The 23,051-nt window shown below is 54.2% G+C and overlaps 1 protein-coding gene across 2 annotated transcripts; it reads right to left on the bottom strand.

Moving 5' to 3' along the window:
• Positions 1-1,351: 1,351 nt before the first annotated feature.
• ITGA5 (integrin subunit alpha 5) lies at positions 1,352-22,732 on the bottom strand. Of its 2 annotated transcripts, XM_032876568.1 has the most exons (30): positions 22,263-22,732; positions 15,932-16,062; positions 14,288-14,400; positions 14,044-14,164; positions 13,781-13,842; positions 13,647-13,692; positions 13,263-13,388; positions 12,995-13,039; positions 12,822-12,865; positions 10,820-10,876; positions 10,575-10,627; positions 10,067-10,275; positions 9,591-9,782; positions 9,108-9,153; positions 8,830-8,931; positions 8,587-8,642; positions 8,298-8,452; positions 7,844-7,981; positions 7,645-7,712; positions 6,890-7,040; positions 6,714-6,806; positions 6,488-6,567; positions 6,303-6,383; positions 6,092-6,197; positions 5,726-5,878; positions 4,886-4,972; positions 4,693-4,806; positions 4,024-4,125; positions 3,103-3,225; positions 1,352-2,450 (listed from the first exon to the last, which is right to left on the bottom strand). In XM_032876568.1, exons 1-30 carry the CDS (start codon positions 22,490-22,492, stop codon positions 2,367-2,369), a joined length of 3,168 nt encoding a protein of 1,055 aa, XP_032732459.1. In that variant the 5' UTR covers positions 22,493-22,732; the 3' UTR covers positions 1,352-2,366. The 2 variants fall into 2 exon arrangements, with proteins under 2 accessions (XP_032732459.1, XP_032732458.1); XM_032876567.1 differs by lacking the exons at positions 15,932-16,062; positions 22,263-22,732 and adding an exon at positions 15,491-15,753.
• Positions 22,733-23,051: the final 319 nt, after the last annotated feature.

Genomic DNA, 23,051 nt, shown 5'->3' with positions numbered 1-23,051 from the left:
GAGAATCAGAGGTACAGGCACTACACAGACACACCCGTGACACCAGCCCAATACTCCACACAGCTCACTTCCTTTCCTCATTTCCTCCTGCCCATTCTGTAAGAAATCTCAAATCTGGCCACTGGAGTTGGACTGAAGCCAATTCCATGCCTCCCCCAAACAGGGGAATACAAGATTTCCTTCCTTGAGAATTCCCAGTGCCTTGTTACGCATCAGCTGCCATCCTGGGAAATACTGGGTGGCTCTTGGCCTTACTAGGTCTCTTCCTCCTTATCAGTCCCTCTTCATTTATAGGTTCTGGAAATAAGTTCTGAGGTACAGTTATCAAGAAGTCACAGATGGGAGTATGCAGCAGCCTTGACCTCCCAGGACAGATACGTTTAAGGTGACGTAGGCACTGCTAGGCAGAAGCCTAAGTTAACAAGAATAGGGTGATGGGGGAAAGAGGAATTGGACTTCAGGCACTCCCTGCCCAAAATTCCCATAAATTTGTGGGTATGCTGCCCTCTAGTGGCTGAATTCTGCTCCAGCATCCCATGGCCTTTGCCTCCAACAATCCATCAGAATTTCAGCACCCCTCTCCTTCCTCCTGAGGCACATTAGGACTGGCCTTGAAAAGACAGAGGGCCGCGAGGGGCTCCCTCATTTCGATTTCTCTTCTAGGACCTAAACCTTAGGGGATGTTGGTTATGAATGAGGGCTTTCTCAGTCAGACAAGGCTGAATTCGACTCTGCTCTGGCACTCACTTCGTGACCTTGGGCAAGTTATATAACCTCCAGGGACCTCAATTTCCCCTGGTGTAAATGGGGTTAATTCTATCTACTTGAGAGGATTATTGCTAGAGAAACTAAAGTATGTTAACAATTTAACACCCTCTCTACCTACCAGCATATACTGAGCAATCAAAACAAAAAACAAAACAAAAACCTAACTGGCTTTCTTCTGATTGCATTTTGTGGCTTTTTCTTTCAAGCCATTTCATTATTTTGATTTAGAGAAACCCAGTGAGTCTTCTGCACCATCTTCCCCCATCTTCAACTTGGACCTCCCGTTCTATATTCTTCCCTTAGTGCTTAAACCCAAGGAGAAAGGATTCTTTTTCTTCTCTCTGGGAGGTGCTGGGAACCAGATCTTGGACTGGTGATGGGCAGGAGTCAAGCCCTCCTCTCACCCTTTCCATCATCTCTTTCACTTAAGAGAAGGGAACCCAGAAGGTAGTTCCATAGTTCCTGGGGGTCATACTTCTGCCTCCCAAGGAAAGAAACTGTGAAAAATAGACATTTCCTACGCATCAAGCCACCTGGTTCCAGGTTGGGTTTGGAAAGAGTAGGGAAGGACACAAATTCCAGCTCTGGTCAGTGGGGGCACCGGGCCGGGTTTATTGCACTTGCAACATAGTTTAAATAAGTCCCGGATGTCCGGAGCTGAAAGGGGGCGGGTTGGGCAGGGAGAAAGGGGCAGCGTCAGTGCAGCTAGTGGGCAGAACCCAAATCCTGCAGGCCCAGGACAGTGGGCTCCCCTTTTCCTGGGGGACTGCGAGAGCCTGTGCCTGGCCAGGCTGAGGTTCCAGATCTGTTACCATCATGGCCCCTTCAGGGTTCTGGGCGATTCCTGACTTTTCCCAAGTCAGAGGTGGATTGGGCCTCTAGGCACAGGTCTGGAACAGGCTCAAATGTAATCCTGGATCTGCCTGGTTAGGTTACCAACGTCTGAGTCTGGGTCCCAGATCAACCCCAGGCCCCAGGTTCGATCTGGCCCCATTAGAGTTTTGAGTTCTCTTGGAGCTCTTCTGAGCCAGCATGGTCCTTGTTTGGGATCTGTCCTGAGCTGGGCCTGGGGCACCATCCACAGTTAGTGTTCTTGCTGGCCCACCAGGGTGGGGGCTGTCCAGAGCTTCCAAGTCTCACTCCCCAGATTCCAGGTTCTTAGCTGGGGGCTTCCTGTGATCTCTGGCAAGACTGAGGATAGATCTTTGCAGTCTGGAGCTGGACAGGAAGTCCTGGTGGCACATCTGGCCCAGAGAACTGGGATCGGATTCCCCAGGGCTGGTTCCAAGTTGTTTTCAGGAAACGTTCTCCAAAATGCAAAGGCTACAGGGAGGCTGGGGCCTCTATCCCTGGATCTGAGTTCCCCCATCCATGAGGAGGGCATGTGTAAACGAGGGTCCTTCACAGTGCATGGGGGGAGGGGATCCCCAGCTCCTCACCTCCCGGCTCTGGCCCTTCAAGTATGTCTCTAGGCTGGGGAGAGGAGGTTCTCCCTGGCCCTCAGCACCTTCAGGAAGTGCCCAGTCCCCTCCCAGTCAGTAGACTGAGGGTCGTGGGGGACTGGGCCTTGAGGATTGGGAGTCTGGGACTGGGAGGAGTCAGGCATCAGAGGTGGCCGGTGGCTTGAGTTGAGCTTTTTCCATGGCGGTGCCATATGGGAGGGAGCGTTTGAAGAATCCAAGCTAGTGAGGGAGTAAGGAGGGAGAGTTTAGATATTCAAGCTTCCATTTCTCCCCAGAGCTAATCCCAAGAGGAAATGAAGAGGATTCTAGCACTTCCAGTCTCCCCATTTTGCAAAACTGGCCTAAATCCTGGCTGCTAAGGCTACCTCTACAATAGGTCCAATGGGCCAGGAGGGCTAAAGCCAGGATTGCTTTTGGTATAAGGGGTTCTTTCATCAGCGCTGTAAAACTGCCCCCAGTTAGGCTAGGGATAGCAAACAGGTTTGATTCAAGTTCTACGTTTGAATGCTTAGTAGTGGCTGCCTCTTGAGAAGGATTCTGAGGCTACTTACAGGGTCTGGCCAATTAGTGATGGCTGCCATTAGCTTTTGGGGGAAGGGATGGCACAAATGTCACATATTTGCCATGGCGTTGATTTTGCAAGTCTAGGCAAACTTAACAGCTCGAGTCAAGAGACTCCTTCTAAGGTGGGGGCTATGGAAGGATCCTAGGGGCAGGATAAGGATAGTGCGAGTGTGGCTAGGGCGGGGATGGGGTTGTGGGGGGGTACGTGACTGGAGAACTGATCTGGAGATAGATACTTGGGACTATGTTGGGTTCAGGGCAGAACCTGATGAGGGAGTGGCCAAGTCACAGGTAAGACATGGCTGACCTTATAGAGGATATAGATGAGCAGCCCCAGGAGCAGGAGGCCAACGAGAATGGCTAGGATAATGATCCACAGTGGGACGCCCTGGCTGCCTTCTGCCTTGGTCCACTGCACAGCCGTGGCCACCTAGGGAGCAAGTCAGGAGAAGTCACTAGAAAGCCATTAGTTCTCCCAATCTACACTTGGCTCCCATTTGCGATCAGATCCAGCTCACCTGTCATCTCCCAGGTTGGGCTACCCAGGTTGGGCTAACAGAATTCTGAACTTCAAAATTTAAATTCCCAAGGTGTGCATTATTGTCTCTTACTTTTGGGTCTTCACACCTGCTAATTTCCTTTCCCTAGAGAATATACATTTCCTAACCAATCAGCCTGGTAGTTCCTAGTTATTTTTCAGGCCTCAGCTGAAACATCACTTCTTCCAGGCAGCCTTTCCTGACCCTGCAAGACTGAGTTTAAGTGTCCCTTAAGGGGCACCTGGATGGCTCAGGCATTAGGCGTCTGTCTGCCTTTAGCTCAAGTCATGATCCCAGGATCGAGCCCCAGGTCGGGCTCCCTGCTCACTGGGAAGCCTCCTTCTCCCTCTCCCACTCCCCCTGCTTGTGCTCCCTCTCTCGCTGTCTCTGTCAAATTAATAAATAAAATCTTTAAAAAAAAAGTGTCCCTCTGATGTGTTCCCATAAATATCCTGGTGCTTGTCACACTGTGTTCTCATTGCCCGCTAGCCTGTGAACTCCGAGAGTGAAGAGACTGTTCATCTTGCTTATTGTTATATCCCCAGGACCCAGCACAGACCCTGGTACATAGGAATGCTCAATACGTATTTTTTACAAATAACAAGGCCAGCCCCCACCCATGTCCCAGTCCTAGTGCCGGGTCCCGTACTCTGAGCCTTCCTTGGCTCAGACCTCTGGCCCAGGTTCACCTGAAGTTCCTTTCGGGGAAGCTGCTGAGGCAGGATTCGGTAGGGCATCTTCAGGGCTTCATACACAGCATCACACTGCAGGCTAAAAGGCTGGTGTTCCCGCTGTGGGTGGGGAAGAGGTGCTCAGGGCTGCCCCTCTTGGGATCTAGAGGACAGAGGGCTCCCCGCAATCTGGCTCAGGTTGTGATCTTTCCCTGTTCTGGACTTACTCTCTCCTGAATATCTGTGTTCCTTATATAAGATAACAAATGTGTAACTAAATAATGTATAATTAGATAGCTACATGTTTAATACAATTTTTTTTTTGAGTCATTAATGTGGGTCAAGCATCCAGGACACTGCCTGGCCAGCAGCGTTTGCTCAATAAATGACTGCTCTTTACTATTTCTATATCTGCTCGCCTCTCCACTGTGAATTCATCTTCCATCTCTCTGTTGCTGGTCTCCCTCCAGTTCTCCCTCCTCCCAACGGGCCTGGAGAGGGAGGCTGTTATTCCCAGAATGGCCACTAGATGGCACAAAGGACACACAGCCTGGCCTAAACAAGGGTGAGGAAGGGGAGCGGGACTGTCTGGGTCCCATTCACCCAAGGAGGTGGCTAGGGCAGAAGGGAAAGGGAGGGTATGATCAGGCTGGCCTGAAGGTCAGGGTGGAGGTAAGGCTCCCTCACTTGCAGGAAGGTCTTGGCCCAGACTCGGAAATGCAGTTGCAGACTTCGGCTCTCTTGCCGGTGCAGTGGCCCAAGCTCACAACGCAGCCTGAAACACTCCACCTCGGGGCATTTCTGGGAAGAAAGGAGAGACTTGAACCCTGAATTCTGCCCTTCTGGTGGCTCTGAGAACCCAAGTCCCAGTATGACTTACCAGGATCTGAGGTCCTGGGGAGGCTGGGCTCCGTCCTGAAGCTTCCCGTCTTTGTAAGCGGTGGTGCTCTGAACCTTCTGGATCCAACTGGAAAAAGGAAGAGACTGTTAGCTGCCTTTTCCACCTCATCACAGCATCCAAGTCAGCCAGCACTAGGTTCCAGAGCAGCTTCAACCTGTTCTCTCTCTCTTTTTTCTAAAGATTTTATTGATTTATTTGACACAGAGAGAGAGAGAGCACAAGCAGGGGGACTGACTCAGAGGGACAGGGAGAAGCAGGCTCCTTGCTATGCAGGCAGCCTGATGTGGGGCTCTGGGGCTCGATCCCAGGAGCCAGGGATCATGACCTAAGCTGAAGGCAAATGCTTAACCAAGAGCCACCCAGGTGCCCCTCCCCTTTCAATTTTAATTGTCTCTTATTCTCTAGTAAAATGTAAGCTCCATGAGAGAGGGGACCTTGTTAGTTTTGCTCAGTGAGATATTTCCTGAGCCTATAACAGTGTTAGCATAGATACTCATTTACTTAAATGTTGCCAATGAGTAAATAAACTTTAAACCAGGCATAAGGGCCCAGGGGAACAGGTCTGAAGACAGCTTCCCAGAGAAGGTGGGACAGAGATGGACCCTAGAAGTATGGAAGGGCAAGAATTAAGGGAAGGATATTTCAGGCAGTGTATGAAAAAGAGTCTTTTCCCCCTTCCACAGCTTTGAGGTGTCTGTGCTATTTTGCCCCTCTTACAGTCCTAGCTTTAGGGACAATCTTTTGGCTTTTCCTCCAGTAACCTTCCCCAACCTCCCCAGCCCTAGTCCCTCCTCCCATGCCAGTCTCCAGGCCTCTCACCTCCAGGTTCTGTGGGTTGGGGGAGTGACTGGTGGTGCAGTTGGCAAGTCCTGTCACCCGGGTCATGTAGAGAAGCTGCTGACCTTCCAGAGTCCAGGGACAGCTGAGCTCCAGCATGCCCCGGCTAATGGAGCTAGGGCCGTGGTTGATGAGCTGAGGAGAGGGGAACACAACCACCCTAAGAAGGAGGTGAGGGCTTCTGTTCTCCTGAGACCCCCGGGTCATCATGGCCCACTGTCCCCTGCTGCATGTCTCCTATCTTAGAAGTGAAGGAGGCAGTCAGTAGGCAAAGATGAAATTCTCTCTAGTCCCTCCACTCCCAGCAGCCTGCCCTGAACCCAGCCCCTGGCCCCTACTATTCCTCACCTCATAGACGTGGTGGACAGCAGGGCCCACATCTCCTTCCTCCTGAGGCTGGTCTCGGGGATGCCAGTCACTCACGGGGAACAGCACTGCCTCAGGTTTGGAGACACTAAGGAGGAGGGTGGTTCAGAGGACCGCGGAAGAAATCCTAGATGCATCCTTTCCTAGAAGCATCTCCCCTTCCAGAAAGGCCACATTTTGCCTGGGTGCTTACCCATTAAGGGAGACCTGGGCATGAGCCTCTACTGAGAGTGGGAAGGAAACCACTTCGCTCTGTGAGTTGTTGAGATTCTTGCTGCGGGATGGAGGAGAGACTGAGGCGGTGCTGGAGCCCAGCCAGGGGGATGCCCCCCTGCACCAGGCTCCACCCCTCTCAGCCCCTCACCCCCTACTCCCTACCTGAGAATCTGGAAGTCAAACTGGATGGTTTTTTTGGTGTCCCGGAGGTGAGGGACTGTGAACCGAAGGCCCCCCCAGATCTGTGGGGCAAGGAAGGAGGATAAGGGAGCCTGTTAGAGTGGGCATTTGTCTCACCCCAATTCCAGCCCCCTTCCCTATTCCACAGCTGTGCTCTGGACAGGCTGGTCACTGCCCTCTCAGATCCTTCCTCCTCTGCCAGACTTACGCTGGCTCCTGCCTTCATGGGGTTGCCCAGGTCACACACCAGCAGGCGGCTCTGGTTCACAGCAGAATAGTCACAGCTCAGGCTGGAGAAGTTCTGGAGGTGGGTGGGTATGGGTAAGGTTCTGGTGCCCTTCTGGCAGGTCCCCTCCCAAGCCGAACCTGAGAGGACCCTCTCACCCCTGGGTTTCTGACGAGTCCGGAGTACTCAGCCTCTGGAGGGGCTATGACCCGAAGCTCGGCCTCATAGGCACCACCCTCACCCACGTTCTGGGCATGGAAAGTCAGGTTCAGGGAGTTCTTGTCACCCAGGTACACGTGGTTCTGCTCCCTGGAGGGGAAACACAGGGTAAAGGACACTGGGAAATGAATCCCCAAATCAGGACAATGAACCATAATAATAATGTAATAATAATAGGTGCCATTTCCTGAGTTCCACCTCTATGGCCAGCACTAGTCCAGATGCTTGATTTTTTAAAAATTTTTTATTTTTAAGTATTTTATTTGTTTACTTGTCAGAGAAGGGGAGCAAGTGTGCACACAAGCAGGGGGAGCAGCAGGCAGTGGGGAAGCAGACTCCCTGCCGAGCAGGGAGCCCGAGGTAGGACTCAATCCCAGGACGCTGGGATCATGACCTGAGCCCAAGGCAGACGCTTAACGAACTGAGCCACCCAGCCGTCCCCTAGCCAGATGTTTTATGTAGATTATTTCACACAGTCCTTCCAAAAAGGTAGAGAAATGGATGCTATCATTCCCACTCCACAGACAAAGAAGCTGAAGCGCACAGAAGCTGAGTAACTTCTTAAGGTCGCACAGCTTGCTAGTATTTCCCTATTCTGTATTTTCAGGTGCCAGGTGATTCCAAACTCCCAACATGTCCTACTATGAGATTTTGGCATCTGGAATCCCCCAGCCTGATGTTGGCCTTCACTTACCCAAACACTTCCAGCTGTAGGTCCGGCACACAGATGTTGTCTTCCCCACAGTCCAGCAAGATCTGAGCCTGAGGACCAGGATAGCCTTGAGAGGGGGAGTTTAGACTTCCTCCTGAGCTGAAGGCTCCCCCCGCCACGGCCCTGCCCCGGGTGCCCAGGGCAATCTCTTCCCGGGTCTCCTCTCTCCCCCCCTCCTCACCTTGTCCTCTATGCGGCTCTTGCTCTGGTAATGTAAGACTGGCCGGAGGCCATGGCTGTCCACAGGGGCTTGGGGGTCCAGGGAGAAGTTGAGAGCAATATGAATTGGGGAGAGCTTGTCTCGGAACTCTGACTCATTCTGTGGGGTGGGGGAGAGAATTCACTGTGTCAGGGAACACTGGGGACTTGATAGCCCTGCTCCTCAGCCTCTCACATCTCTTTGTCCACTCAGGGCCCTCAAGAATCCAGGTGTCCAAATCTGACCATTCTCTTTCCTTCCGAGGCCCCAACAGCCTGGTTCCCAGTTCCTCAGACAGAAGGGCCCCTTCCTCAGCCCCCAAAGTCCCAAGCCTCTCAATGGAATTTCCCAATCTCTTTTATTTCAAGAGGGACCCCAGTTCTATGGGACACCCCCTCCAACCATGCCAGTCTGTTCTCCGCCCTTGGGGCCGTACCCTGAGGTAGATCTTCATCTCTCTGCAGTCTTCCCGAGCCCCATTCTGGATGAGCAGGGTCTGGCTCAGGGTTGCCTGTCTGGAGGCCAGGAAGAGTGCCCGCCGTACTCCCCCCTTCTGCTTCTGCCAGTCCAGCTGGAGCTCCACTGTGAAGCCTGAAGCCAGGAACATATGTTCAGGAGAATCTGTCTCTCCCCCTTAACCTACTCAGAGAGAAGGGAGGTGCCAAAGTCCCCGGTCCCTCCATCCCCCATCCCAAGGCCTAAGAGATTCAGGCAGTCTCCCTCACCAATGGAGTCAGGAACATGTTTCCCAGAAGCATTGAGGCAGAAGCTAAGGTTGATGCTGGAAGAAGACCAAGAGGAAAGCTGGTGTATCCAAGGAACAGGCATCCTATTCTCCACCTACCTCCCAGACCCGGACAGACACCCGCATTTGTCCCCTTCCCCAGACCTGGTTTCTCTGCGCACTCCCAGGCACACACTGAGGTATTTCAGACCCATTCCCTGTCATCTCCTGGGCCCCAGCTCACCAAGCCACAGGGTTCCCCTCCAAGCTGCAGCTGCGCTCCTCTGGGTTGAACATGGCAGGGAAGATGGTGAGGGAGGCACTAGTAGAGACAATGGGGCGGCCCCTGCCAAGAGTGGATATGGAGTCAATAGAACTAAGACTTCTCTGGAATCCAGGTGCAGGAAGCTGATGCACAAGCCCCAGGAAGCCAGTGTCCTTTGAGTACTTTTCCAACCTCAGCCCTACCAAGAAATTCCCCAGTTCCCACTTTCCCCATGGTGCCCCCCCTAGAATTCATACCTGTACACCACAGCCTTGTCCACACCGAAGGACCCCACAATCAGATCTGCAAGAAGTCAAGAAAGGACCCCTTACAGCAGGCCCCAAATCAACATCTTTCCTTCCTAACCCTCTTCTAGGTCATTGCTCAGAGGAGGCCCAAAGGAGGGGACAGCGGCACCTGGTGGCATTATTCTAGAACTGTACCCAGGACCCCAGGAACGTGCAGAGAAGGGGGGAGGGGGTCTATGATCTGGAGAATTCTTTTTTTTTTTTAAAGATTTTATTTATTTATTTGACAGAGAGATCACAAGTAGGCAGAGAGGCAGGCAGAGAGAGAGGAGGAAGCAGGCTTCCCGCTGAGCAGAGAGCCCGATGCGGGGCTCGATCCCAGGACCCTGGGATCATGACCCAAGCTGAAGGCAGAGGATTAACCCACTGAGCCACCCAGGCGCCCCTGATCTGGAGAATTCTAAGGTGAACAAGGCCTCAGCCACTGCTCACCAGGGTATCCGTTGCCATCCAGGTCTCGGCCTCCTCGAAGCGCAGAGCCAAAGAAGTCTGGCGTGTGGCCACCTGGCCACAGGGGAAGCAGAACCTGGGATGGCTTAGAGCCCAACCCTCCTGCCCCCCCAGGGAATATGAACACCACTCCCTGCTGGGTCTCTCCACCAAAGGGAGCTCCAATGGCTACATCTGCAAGACACACAACACACACAAGTCAGGAGGCTGGGAATCCAGGATTCTGAATCTCTACCACTGGAGCCCAGAACCCAGGATCATTCTTCCCCATCCATTCTTCCCAGATCTTCAATCTCTTCAAGTTTCAAAACCCAGACACGGGGATTAAAGTTTACACAACCTCCCTGAGGAGTCACCAGGGGATCTGGGTATCTTAGCTGACAGCCACAGTCTCCCCAGATTCCTTCTGACTCAGGCCCCAGACTCCTCCCTCAGCTCCTGGGGCCCATGGCACTTACCATTGTAGCCATCCTGGTCCAGGTCCCCCAGGGGAGTCAAGGAGCTGCCAAACCGGCCAAACTCATCATGACCCGTGAGGGTGAGGGAGGGTGTGGGCTCCATGCCAGCTGGGTGCTGCAGGTAGACGTAGACCCTGCCCACCTCCTGAGGCCGCCCGTCAGCAGTCCGCTCCATGAGCAGAGGCGCCCCCACCAACAAGTCATCCAGCCTGAGGACAGCGGGGAAACCGAGGTGTCCTGAGACCCCACCTTGCCACCTCCCCTCCAGCCCCACTGCCAGGAAATCCCAGGCATCCTGGATCCCAGGCTCCCTCTTCCCAAAGCAAGAAGACTTGAGGTCTTTAGCCCTCTGCTCTCTCCTGGCTCCCAGACACGGGGAAGGCAGGCACTGGGTTGGGGTGGGGGGAGATCAAGAGAAAAACCCTCCTTGTGTTTTTCTGTCTCACTCCCACTCTTCAATCATGGATCTGGGGAGGGCATGGCCCTGTGCCCCTTTCCCACCACTTACCCATCCCCGTTGATGTCTGTGGCTGCCACTGCATAGCCGAAATAGGAGGCCATCTGAGGTGGGGGTTGACAAAGGGGCAGCTTTGGGTCAGAACTAGAGGGTCACTCCACAGGATCAACAGGGACTGTGGAGGGGTAGGTCAGAGTCTCCAGGGAGCCTGAGAAGTTGGGCTGAGCTTATTAGGTTGGGGCTGGGACTTCGCTGGAAGAAGGCCAAGATGGGCTGTGAGTGGGGGGTGTCCTCACCTGTTCCCCTGAGAAGTTGTAGAAGGATCGGATGTCTGAGCCATTAAGGATGGTGACCTGGAGAGGACGAGATACACCCATTGGTCTTGGACTCCCAGACCATCCCCCGGGTGGAGGACAAACGGGCATGGGATTCCCTGGGGAGAGGCATTTGTGGGAGACACAGACCACTCATCTCCTAACTCCCTCCAGACTTTGCTTTCATGTTCCCATCTCTATGCCAGGTAGCTGCATTATATGGCAACTTCACTAGTTTTCTCTGTATCACTGGTTAACTACTGATGGATTTCATATTTGTCCGTGTCCATCTATACCCACTAGAATGTATGATCAGCGAGGGCGGGAGTTCCAGTTTGGTCTTTGCTTTCTCCCCAGAGCTTGAAGTAGTGCTTGGTGAGCAGCAGACAACAATCATCAGTTGAATGCTGAATGCATGCTGAGACCTAGTCATTCATCATCCCCCAGCCCTCCCAAACCACAACACTCCTGGCTCCCCTCTGTCCCCCCTTAGAGACTGGCCCTTGACTCCTTGCCCTCTTCCCCACTCTTGCTGCTATTACTCTGGGGTGAGTCCTCTCCCAGGACTGCTGGATGGTCCCTGGCTCTGTCCCTGCCTCCATCACAGCAGAGGGACTGACAGTCCTGGAGCGGATCCAGGAGGGACACGTATGCTTGGAAATCCACAGTGATTCCTTGCAGCCATTGCCCCAGTTCTCATCTTCTTGGCTGGTCCTCTGAGGCTCTGGGGAATCTGGCCCAAACTATCTGTTTTTCCTCAACCTTTCTTTATTCTCCTTATCCTCAATCAGCCCACGAATGCTACAATGGCCTTTCTTTTCCTTTTCTTCCATGCTTTTCATGCTCCTGTCCCAGATGCCCTCTAGCCTCATCTCCACGGATCCTTCATAGAACCTTCTCTGATCTGCTCCTGCCCTAAAGAAGGTTACTCCTTCCCCTAAACTGCTATATCCTCTTAACCACTTTTCTGAAATTTATCATAGTGCAGAAAGAAGGCTGACTTTGGGGCACCTGGGTGGTTCAGTTGGTTAAGCGTCTGTCTTTGGCTCAGGTCATGATCCCAGGGTCCTGGCATCGAGCCCCACATCGGGCGCCCTGCTCAGTGGAAAGTCTGCTTCTCCCTCTCCCTCTTAAAATAACCTTGCTTTTGCTCTCTCTCTCTCTCGCTCTCAAATAAATAAATACAATCTTTTTAAAAAAATTTTAAAAGTAACCTTTAAAAAAAAAAGAAAAGAAAAAAAGCAGGCTGACTTGGAATAAGACAGATCTGGTTTTAAATCTCTCTCCAACCACCTACTAACTGGGTGATCTTAAATCACTTGCCTGGTCTCAGAGCCTCAGCTTTCTCATGTGGAAAATGTGCCCGATATCATCTAGTCCCATTAGCTTGTTGTGAGGAGTGGGCAGAGCCTGAGGCACCGACGTGCTCGGGAATAGTTTCTGTCCCTGGACCCGGGTCCTATCTCACATTCTCAACTAGAAGCATCTTATGAGATGGGGTACAGTGTCTTATTCATCTTCTCATCTCTTACCTTGCCTTAATAAACATTGTTAATTGGATGAACTCCTGTGGCATTCTTATCTATGTCCTTTTTAAAGCATTTGTCACGGTCTAATAATAACAGCTACCAGTTGTACACTGCCTAAGAGTTCACTAAGTCCTTTCACTGGCATTATCTCATTTCGTCCTTACAAGAGCCTTGTGAGGTCAGAACTATTATTATCCCATTATACAGAGAAGAATGAGGCTCAGAGAGGCTAAGTAGGTTTAAGGATTTTATGGAATGAAGTGGGGTATGAATAAATAACAGAATGATTCATCCAGAGTAAGCATCAGTCTCTGGACCCAGGGCTGCCTCCAGAGCCCCGGTTCTGATCCACTTTTTGAACCCTCACAAACTGTGGTGCATGGTTCTTTGTGATTAGCCAGGGGAGGGGAAGGGAAGGGACTGAGGGAAGGAGGTAGGGTCAAGCTGCGTCTTACATAACCATAAGTGAGGTTCCCTTTGGGCACGCCAGCAACAAAGTCTGCAAAGAGATGAGAAAGTTGTGCACTAAGGGTGGGGAAAGGGGAATCAGACCAGAATGGGGTCTCATTCCTGTGGCCCCTCGTCCTGGGTCTCCTCCATCTATCCCCCAATCTGGGGACACACTCACCTTCGGTGTTGTCACCACTGAATTCACCCACAGCCACAGAGTATCCTGGGGGACAGGGAGAGTGGGTATTAGTATTCCTGTGGGGACCCCTCTGCTGTGGCCCACCCTCCAGCTCCTCCCCCACCCCTATTGGGCCTTCATACACAGCCTGCCCACAAGTATGACAGCGGGCTGCGGATGCCTGATTGGGAGAAGAGGAAGCAGGGGAGTTGGGGCAAAAGCGCCTGAGGTTCTCCCCCTCTAGTTCCTTCCCCAGCTGCTCGCTCACCCAGGTAGCTATCATCGTAGATGGAACTGGCCTGGCGGGTCTGCAGCTGCCCCTGCACCAGGTTGATCAGGTACTCAGGGTAATAGGATTCTGCAATCTGTTCCTGGGTGGCAGACAGGATCTGGCCTGGGGAAGGGGACAAAAGGTTGGAGGCACAGAGGAGGAGGTGGGGGCGGGGGGCAGTGGGAGACAGCGGGGTGGCATTGCAGAAGTCTGGTTCAGGGAAGGAAAGCTTGTGGAGGGTGGTGGAAAAGGATATACACATCTTAAGAAAGAAGAGAAAGAGGACAGGGGCAGAGAAGAGGGAGGGATGGTGACCTCAGGCGGGAGGGGAGATGAGAGGCCGTGTGCCGGGGATGAAGGGACAGCAGAGGAAGGACTTACCTTGCCAGAAATAGCTCCCTGGTCCACCCAGGACCACACGCCCGGTCTGTAGGGGAAGAAGAGGAGTCCACATCTAGTCCTGACTCCTGGGTGACACCACGCACAGCCACTTCCCTCCCAGGCCACCCTCTCACCTTGGTGAACTCAGCACTGAAGCCGCCTTGGCAGTAACCCTGTCCCGCGACCCAGCTGAAATCTGCGAGGGGGAGAAGGCAGTGGGAAGAAGACCAGCACAGACGGGTCTCGCAGGAAAGAGAGAGCTTGGGGAGGGATGGAGGTGGGGGCACCAGAGAAAGGCCCTCCCTGAACTTGACCGTGATCGGAAAGGCTAACTGGGGTGGTGTGGGGACTCATGGGGAGAAGACAGACATGGGATTCATGCCCTCTCTTGCCCTACCTGAGCGGCAAGGTGCATACTCCAGAATGCGGGTGAAATTGTCTGTGGAGAGGTAGCAGGTGCCTACGGGATCACTCAGCGGCTCTTTCTCTGTGCGCCAGCTATACAGAGGGGCACAGGCCTGACAGGGCCCGGGAGCAGGTTAGTCCGAAGGGGCTCTCCTCTCTCCCTCAGGCCTGTGCTCCACTATAGTCAACAGCCACCCATCTCCTATCACCACACTGCTGGGGCTGTAGGCTCTCACCAAGATGGAGGAGCCATGAGCTCGAACTGTCGCTCCGAACCACTGCAAGGACTTGTACTCCACAGGCTCCTCTACCTCTGGGCTGGACACCAACGACTCCAGGATCCGAGAGCCTTGGAGAAGTGAGAAAATGCAGTCAGGCTGGACTGTGGATGGCTGAGACCTCGAGTGGCCTCCACCCTCAGTCTGGGAGCACCCAGGTGCTTGCAAACCCCAAGCCCATGACTCCCTGGGAGGAGTGGGGAAGGGTCTTTATTTAAAAAAAATTTTTTTTAAAGATTTTATTTATTTGACACAGAGAGACACAGTGAGAGAGGGAACACAAGCAGGGGGAGTGGGAGAGGGATTAGGAGACTTCCCGCAGAGCAGGGAGCCCATCAGGGCTGGATCCCAAGACCCTGGGATCATGACAAGAGCCGAAGGCAGCCGCGCTTAATGACTGAGCCACCCAGGCGTCCTGGAAGGGTCTTTAGAGTCTGCTTTGTGCAGCCTCACTCACCCCTTCCCCAGACACAAGTGCACACACATGTGCATGCACCCAGAACCTAGTTGACTTCCCCTTGTCCCCGTGCCTCCTCACTGGGCTGGGACAGGGATGCCTGCGGGAAGGTGAAGGCAGGAGGGTGGTGGGGAAGAAAGGCTATTTCCCTTGAGAGTAGTCCTCTGGCTCCACTTCTCTGTGGCTGGATCTGAGTCTCTAATGACACCTTGTTCCATCCCCTTTCTTATCTGGGTCTCTGCCCCCTTACGTCTCTTTCTCACTCCCTTCATCTGTCTGTCTCTCCAAGTGTTATCTCTGGCCTTTAGAGGACAGTTTTTTTCTTTCTTCTGATTCTCATCTGTCTTTCAGGTTAAAAAAAAAAACAAAAAACTTTGTTTCATGATTTTCTCCCTGCCCTCGCCATTGTCTCCATCTTTTTATCTCTCCTCTTTTTGTCCCTCACCCCAGTCTTTATCTGTGGAGCCAGACTATTCAAGTTCCCGCCCCTGTTCCACCCTATACTAGCTGCGTGACCTTGGACAAGTTACTTAACCTCCGTTTCCTCATCTCTGAAGTGGGGATAATACCTTACCCCCGGGTTGAAAGGATCAAGCAAGTTGAGGTATGCCGCTTGCAGGCAGCAGCGAGCAAGTGCTCTGAAAGTGTCAGCTGTTATTCCTGCCCTTCTCCCCGCAGTCTCCCTCGGTCTCGCTCCCACCCACCTCTGCATCTACTCCAGATCCGGAGCTCCTTGAGGGCGGTAGTCTCATCGCGTTCCGGTCCCCGCAGCCCCGGCACAGTGCCCGGCATGCACTGTCACTTAGTCAGTGCTTAGTCGGATGGACTGAAAAGTCTGTGTGGCTCTCCCTGTCTTTGTCTGTGTTGCTGCCCCGGCCTCCCAGAGTTGTGGGTGATTCAGGGGAAATGAGAGCCACATGTTTCTGAATCACACCCGCCCTCCTAGGGCTGGGCTAGACTGGGAACGTGGTATGAGTGCCACGGGGAGCCGCCGCTCCCCGGCGCGGCCCGCGCGCGGGGACGGCACGTGGCCACAGACCAGGACAGGCTCCGCCCCCTTGCTCCCGGCGCCGCTCGACCCGCCCCCCAGCCGTAGCCCCACCCCCGGGCCCTCTCCGAGCTTCCCGCCTACCCAAGGGAGTTACCTTTACTGTCAAATTCAATAGGCGAGCAGTGTACGGGGCCCGCACCCCAGGGACAGAGGTAGACGGCACCGCCCTGCAGCACTCCCGGCTGGCTGGTGTTAGCCTTGGGTGCTCCCACCAGCACGCTGACCCTGCGGAGGGGAAAGGAGGCGGTTCAGAGGGACTCCTCGTTCTCCTCCAGTCTCCCCAGGCCTCTGGGCCAGGGGCTGGCTGGGGGTGGGGTAGATGCCCCCTGCATTGTATTTATATCTCAGAAGATGCCACAGATGCCAGAGGCACAGGCTGGAGTCAGGTGGTCCCCATGTGCCGCTGTCACTAACACAACCACCCTCCTCCACCACCTTCCCTTGTTATTAGAGAGAGGAGGAACCAAGAGTCAGTTCTGGGAAGAGAACAGGGGCCAGAGGGCCTGGACCCCAGCTTCCCTGTAGATCTGCCAGGATTGAACACGTAGTCCCTGGAGCCCCCTGGAGACGACCTTGGAGGGTCCTCTCACCTAGCCTCTACCCTCTCGTCCCAAGCCAAGGCCCAGGCCAAAGCCGTTCTCTGGGCTGAGATCCAGGCATTGAGACGCAGGCATCGAGGCTGCCTAGCGTTGGGGTGTGTAGGAGGAAAATGTGAGTCTTGGAAATTGGTCAGTAGAAGTGGAGAGAGGATCTTGGAGGATGGTGAAGACAGATTCCCTTGGGTCTGGGCCTGCCTTCCCCTAGACTCTGGGGTAGACCTCCCCATCTTGGCTAGGTTTCTGCTCAGCCCCTGAACACCCTTCCCACACACCATCCCTAGGAGTCTGAATTCAGATCTTGCTCTGCTGGGTCTTGCTTCTGAACATGGTGCTTCAAGACAATGAGGAGAAAGCTGCCCTTGCTGGGGGGTCCTATGTAATGGTGTGGTCATGGTTAAGGTCCCGGGCAATCTTTCCTGTCTTTGGCTCTGCCTCTACCACAGTCTTTGAGGGCCCTTGGCCCCAAGTCCTCTGTGTAGCTAGCCATCAGCCTCATTCGTTTTCTCCTCCACGGTCTCCCACAATCACTGCATCTGACAGCCTTGGGCAACTGGACCCAGGACCTGGGCCAGTGTCCCTGTCAGCTTAGCCTCTCTTCTTCCGTATCTGCTCTGGCTACTGCTTCTCTGTCTCTGTCCCTTCGCCCCTGTGACTACTGCCTTCTTTGTTTTTTTTTTTTTTTTTTATTCCTCTGTCTCTCTCTCTCACATCTCTCACTCTTGGATCTCTCTCGGATCTTCTCCATCTCTCCTGGTTTCTGGCCCCTTTCAGTTCCCAGCACCATCTCTTCCCTGCTGTTTGGCTATGTTCCCTAGTCCTCCTTAGCCGGGAAAGCCCAAGTGGGTAAGTATGGTAGATGCCCCAAAAGCTAGGGGTGTCTTCCAAGAGGACCAGGTGGGGCGAGGGTGACAGGGGTGGGGTTCAAGGGGAATAGGGGTGGGTATACCAAGGCAGCGGGGCCACAGGACTGAAGTGGGGAGTGTGGAATAGGCGGGGGGTGAGGGGGTGGGGGATGTTGAGGATGAGAACAGAGGAGGGAGAAGGCAGGGTCCAGAAGAATAGAAGGGGGGCCAGGGAGGGAGAGTTCCTGGAGTGAAGGGGGGTGGGGTGCGAGCCCTGGTTACCCTGGGGACAGGAAATGTTTACTGCCTGTGGCTTCCTGTCTGTTTCCAACCTCTCACTTCTCCGTTTGTCTCCCACCCGCCAGGCCCCACCCCTCTCACTCAGGCATTACATCCAGCTGGGGGGTGGGAGCTGGCCTCTTGGAAGGAACAGGGACCCAGTATGTGAGACTGGCGGTGGGGCTGGGGGTGGTGCGCAGAGGTTGCACTGCCCCAGGCCTGGGTGAGGAGAGAGGGGTACAAGCTTCCCTTAGCAGGCGCAGCCCCAAGGAATAGCTGTGGTACAGGAGGCAGTGAAAAGAGCACTGGACTAGGAGTCATGAGCTCCGGGTCTAGCACCAGCTCATTGCGGACTTGGGCACTTCCCTTTCTCTCTCTCTCTCTCTCTCCCTCCCGGTGAAGAGGTTGAGCAGCTTACCTGAGTCTCCTGGAGCTCTGCTATTCCATTCCCAGGAGAGCACAGGTGGCAGCCAAGAGACCTGTTCCCGCCCCCAGTTTTCCAAGACCCCCTGCTCTTGAGGAGGAACTGAGCCTGAGTGCTCCTAGGATGCCTGGAGTCTGGCAGGGATGGAAGGTGAGAGAGGCCTTCCAAAGCCTGTGAAGCCCACAGGCTCATGGGCCGGGAGGCGTCTATGTTGTGGCTGTTGGAGAGTTCAGGAGATCTGGCATGCAGGCAAGGGACACAGACGCAGGCCCCAACCCGTGACTTACACCTGCGGGGCCAGCGGCCCTTGCATCCCAATAAATAGCTCCCTTCCCCATGTGCCAAGCAAAGTGCCCGGTATCAGGGCAGCCCTGTCACATAGCTAATCCTGGAGGCCACACTCCTAGTTCTTGCTTCCTAAATCCTGCAGCAGTTGCGCCCTCTTAGGGGTCCATGAAGGTAACAAAGAAGGGTCCTTGGGCTATTTTCAATATTTCAGAAAGCCTAGTGGAAATCATGCATTCACCTGATCAGGTGGCTGGACTAATAAAAACCGCAAGCGTATTTGCTTTTGGCCAAAATTCTATCAACATTTGGAGAAGCTGGTTATCACATATTGGTCAGAAGCTCTGATTGGCAGCTAGAGCTGTCTGCTTGTTCTAACTTCTAGTTGATAAAAAACAGGGAAAAAGGAATTAATTATGCCTTACTAAATGCACTGTGGCAGATAAACTCTTCTAAAATGTAGAGTTCATGGGAAGAAATAATTGCCATGATTTCTTCTGAAGCCTCAGCTCCCCAAAATTTGACAGGTGGCTTGTGGAGACACAGGCTACCACAGCTGCGAGGAGCCACAGATAGCAACCACTGGTTTGAAGACTGTCCCATAGGTGCCTCACACGGGCCACATGGAGTCTGGGGAGGCTAGTTTGGTCCTGACAGTCCTCCCACCTTCTTTTAGAGAGCAACCTCTTTTCTCTGTTTATATAGAGTCCCCTGGTAAGATACTGTTTGCGTTTAAACAGAAATAAAGGAAATAAAGAAAAAGCTTTAATTAAATTGCTGACCTATTCCCATGTTCTCATTTTACAGATGGGAAAACTAAGTCCCAGAGAGGTTAAGTAAGATGTCCAAGGCCAATCAGAATCCTTCCTGACAAGAGGACCAGAAGCTAGGAATCCAACTTCCTAGGCCAGCGTTCTGGTCTACCCTGTTGCCAACAAATCAATCCCCTTCTCTCCCCTCTACTATCTCCCCCGCCAGGCTTCTGATTAACCAAGTTCCTGTTCAATACATGGTTACTGTTTGACTCTGTTGGCCTGGCAAGGCAGGGGGTGGGGAGTAGTGAGTGGACCAGGGCCCAGCTCTGGCAGGTCCCACAACCAAAAGGGCCAGGCCAGAGGAGGACATCTAGATACCTCAGCAAATTCCCAAGAGATATGCTGGGCTGGCTGGTAAGGAAGAGTTGCCTCTCCTTGTGGCAGTGCTGGTGGTACCAGAAGAGAAGAGGGAGCTGGGCTAAGAAGTCTGGGCACCTTTCTAGCTTGTGACCTGGGCCAAGTCCCTCCTCTCCAAGCTCTGGATTCCCTCCCCACCTAAAATGATGGGTTGCCCTTGAATGGTCCCTAAGCCAATTTCTATGATTCCTGAAGTTTCTGTTTATATGTATATAAAACAGCACCAATAGTGTTTCCTATATCTAATGCAAGGATTCTTGTTAACAATCCAATTGAAAAATTGATAGGACAGTGCTAAGGAATGTGAAGGACCATTATTACTATCACTACTATAAACAAATACTAGAAGCAAGTAAGAAATGGGGGAAAAGTTAGACAAAGAACCAGGTGCTATCCAGAGAGGAGAAAACCAGAAATAGAAAACAGCTACCCTAGAAAAATCATGCCTCCCATGTACTGATGCCCCTCTATGGACCACGTGCTTTTTCTATCTCTTGTCTCAGTCCTCAGAGCAGCCTCAATCATTAGGTGTCTGATTTTCATGAAACACAAAGCAAAACTAACTCGCTCCGGGTCACACAAAGAGCAAGTGTTGGGGCCAGGATGCACCAGCACTGTCTGACTCAAAGTTTGCCCCTTTCTTACCACATAACCTCTCTTGAGCTCACCCTGCCCTCTGAGGCTGTCTCAGTGTCCCTGTGAAAGCCACTGCAGTGACAAGAACACTGAGGCCTGCCCTCTTCATCGATGGCCCCATGTCTGGGAAGCGTGTCTGTCCCCTGTGGACAGGAGGGGGTTGAAGGCCCAGCTTCGGTGGGAGGGAGGTCACTGGGGAGGTGGAATGTTCAGAGTCCTACTCTAAGGGTGTATTGTAAGAGAAAATGAGAGGGGAGGAGTGCAAGCTGGACACCTGGGTTCTCTGGGGAGGAGAGATGAGCAGAGGGGGAGGAGAAGGGATGAGAAGGCTGCTGGGTCCTGGTTTAGAGAACAGCTTTAGGGACTGTAGGATTAGCCCAGGGGTCAGACACCTAGGGAACGGGAGGGTGTGAGAGCCCAGATGTTTTAAAGGAGACTTTTAAAACAGAGATGACACTTTGGTAGGTGGGGGTGGGGTGGGGGTGGCCTAATGAGGAAGGTTAGGAGCCAGACCACTGGATTTACCCTGATGGGGGAAAGATCCCATAACCTCCCTGCCTCCCTCTTCTCTACTCCATTAGGGTTGTGGTAAGCAGTTTGAGGGGGCCTAGGGGAGGCCAGGCCTGGCAGAGGCTCCAGGCCAGGGTGATGCAATGGGGTTTGGGCAGGAGGCCAGGGGGGTGGGGTGGGGGTTGGGTGGGGACCTTGAATAGCGCAGAACCAACAGCTGGGGCCTAACTATCTTTCTTTTTTCCCATTCCAGACAAAGGAGAAATTTGCCCCCCCCCAATTAGCTAGATTAACTCCTTTTCTCCAAAAACTAAAGAAAATGAATAGAGCTAAGTTAACTGTATCGTGTATAAAACTAGCTCACCCCTGACAGAGGTCCTATCAAACCTGGAGACACTAGGGGTTGGGGTGGTGGTGGTAGTCAGGCCCCGTGAAAAGCTCAGAGCCCAGAGACAGAAGAGAAGGAGGATTTCCCAGTTACTGTGGAGGATCCGTAATCTGGCAGCTGGGACTCCCTGCCTTGGCCCAGGAGCAGCTACCTTCTCCTCTTGCTTCCCAACCCCCCACATTTAAACAAACACCCTTGTTCCAATGTTGCCTCAGCTCTAACTCCAGCTTTCCCAAGTCTGTGGGCTCCCCATTATCCAGGCACTCAGGGTCCGGTCTGCTTGTCACCCTGCTGATCTGGGAATGAGGACCCTCCTTTGAGACTTCCCCAGTCCTTGATGTCCTATGTTATGACGCCCTTGGGCCCAGCGAGCCCATGTCTCCTCAGCTTCCGACCCCAGCCCTGGAGTCCGGTCTTAGTTCAGCTCCAGCCGACTAGCTACAGGAAATCGGCATTTCTCTTCCTCCCAAGAGCTAGAGGAAGAGGGAAACCGCCCACCCCCCTTCACGCGCGCACACACACCCCTCCCGACACATCCGAGCACCCGCCCTTGGCCAAGCCCGCCCCAGCGCCCGCGCCCCCAGGGCCAGGGTCCCGGGACTCTCCCCAAGTTCCCGGGTCCCCTCGTCCGAACGGAGATTGGAGGTGGAAGGCGGAGTAGAAGCCGGAGGAGAAAGGGGAGGGAGCCGCCATCCCCCTCCCGGGTCTTTCCCAGTCTGAGCGGAGCGGGGGAGGGGAGGATGAGGCTGGTCCCCATTTAACCTCCGGACCCCCTCACTTCCCGACTCCCCTCTTGCTACACACAGCTCATTCTGCTTTAGCCTGTCTTCCCTCCGCACAATGGCCCTCAGGGGTCCCGAGGTCCCCCAGGGCTCCAAAAAGCCCTTCCCGGCCTCCGCGCCCCCTCTCCGCCAGCATCCGCCTGGGTCCCGGCAGCTCACAGATCTCAGCCAGAGACCCGCTGCTCTTGGTTCGCGCGTCCTCCTTTCCCTTGGCCCCAAGACCCGTGCCCAGACCTCAACAGCTTCCACCTTCGTGTCCTCTCCCCACCCCACACAGGTCTCCCCACTGATCTCAAACCCTAGGCGCCCAGCTCCGCGCCGGCCACTGTCCCCTCCCTACTCCCGCGCGGGCCCCCAACTCTAGCGTGGGCCCCCAACTCCAGCCCTAGTCCTTCCAAACTCCGCCTCTCAAACTCCAGCCTTGGTCCCCTCCATACTCCAGCCGCGCCCCCAGTCTCCAGCCCTCCACCCCCCACCCCACATCCCGCCGCCAGCCCTCCTCACTCACCCGTCTGTTCCCGGCCGGTAAAACTCCACCGAGAAGCCGAAGTAGGAGCCTGGGGGCCCAGAGAGCACTGCTGGGGCCTCCGCGTCTAAATTGAAGCCCCCGACCCTGGGTGGTGGCTGCAGAAGCAGCAGCAGCGGCGGCAGCAACAGCAGCAGCAGCGGGGGTCGGCGCCGGGGCCCCCAGCGCAGCTGCCCGGCGTGGAGAGGGAACCCTGGTGCACGGCTCCCCATAGCGCCCGCTCTTCCCTGTCCTGGGGCCACCGACCCGGAGCCGCTTCCTAAACCTCCCAGAGGCGAATGACTCAACGCGGGGAGGAGTTTGCCAAACTCCCGGCTGAGCCCTCGCCCCGCCTGCCGGGGGGGCGGGTGGGGGGGGCATTCCTGGGTCCTTGGAACGCTGAGCCCGCGCCCCCCACCCCGAAGGGGCGTGGGGGGGCCGCACCTCTCCACTCCCCTCTCCCTAGCCCCAGCTGGAGGCTGGTTGTCTGGACTGGGTCAGACTGGGCGGGTTTGGGCTCTTCCCCCTCCTTCTCTCTGCTTTCCCCTCCTTCCTCCCCCTCCTTTCCAGATGTACAACGTAAACGCTCGGAAAAGGAGTCGGAAAAAGGGAGCGGAGAATTTCCTAATGAGGAAAGGAATCACCTCTGGAGGGAGGACGCAGCCCGTATATGTGTGTGGGGGTCTCCCTCATTCCTTCAGAAAGGAGACTTTGGGGTCTAAAGAGATAGGAGACACCCCTGGCATCTAGCCAACTGGGATTCCCCCTTGCCTTCTGCAGCCACTGGGTGCT

The sequence above is a fragment of the Lontra canadensis genome, unplaced genomic scaffold (genome assembly GCF_010015895.1).
Source record: "Lontra canadensis isolate GAN:19392208 unplaced genomic scaffold, GSC_riverotter_1.0 scaffold59, whole genome shotgun sequence".
NCBI classification, from domain to species: domain Eukaryota; kingdom Metazoa; phylum Chordata; class Mammalia; order Carnivora; family Mustelidae; genus Lontra; species Lontra canadensis.
This window is presented reverse-complemented; position numbering and strand designations above follow the sequence as displayed.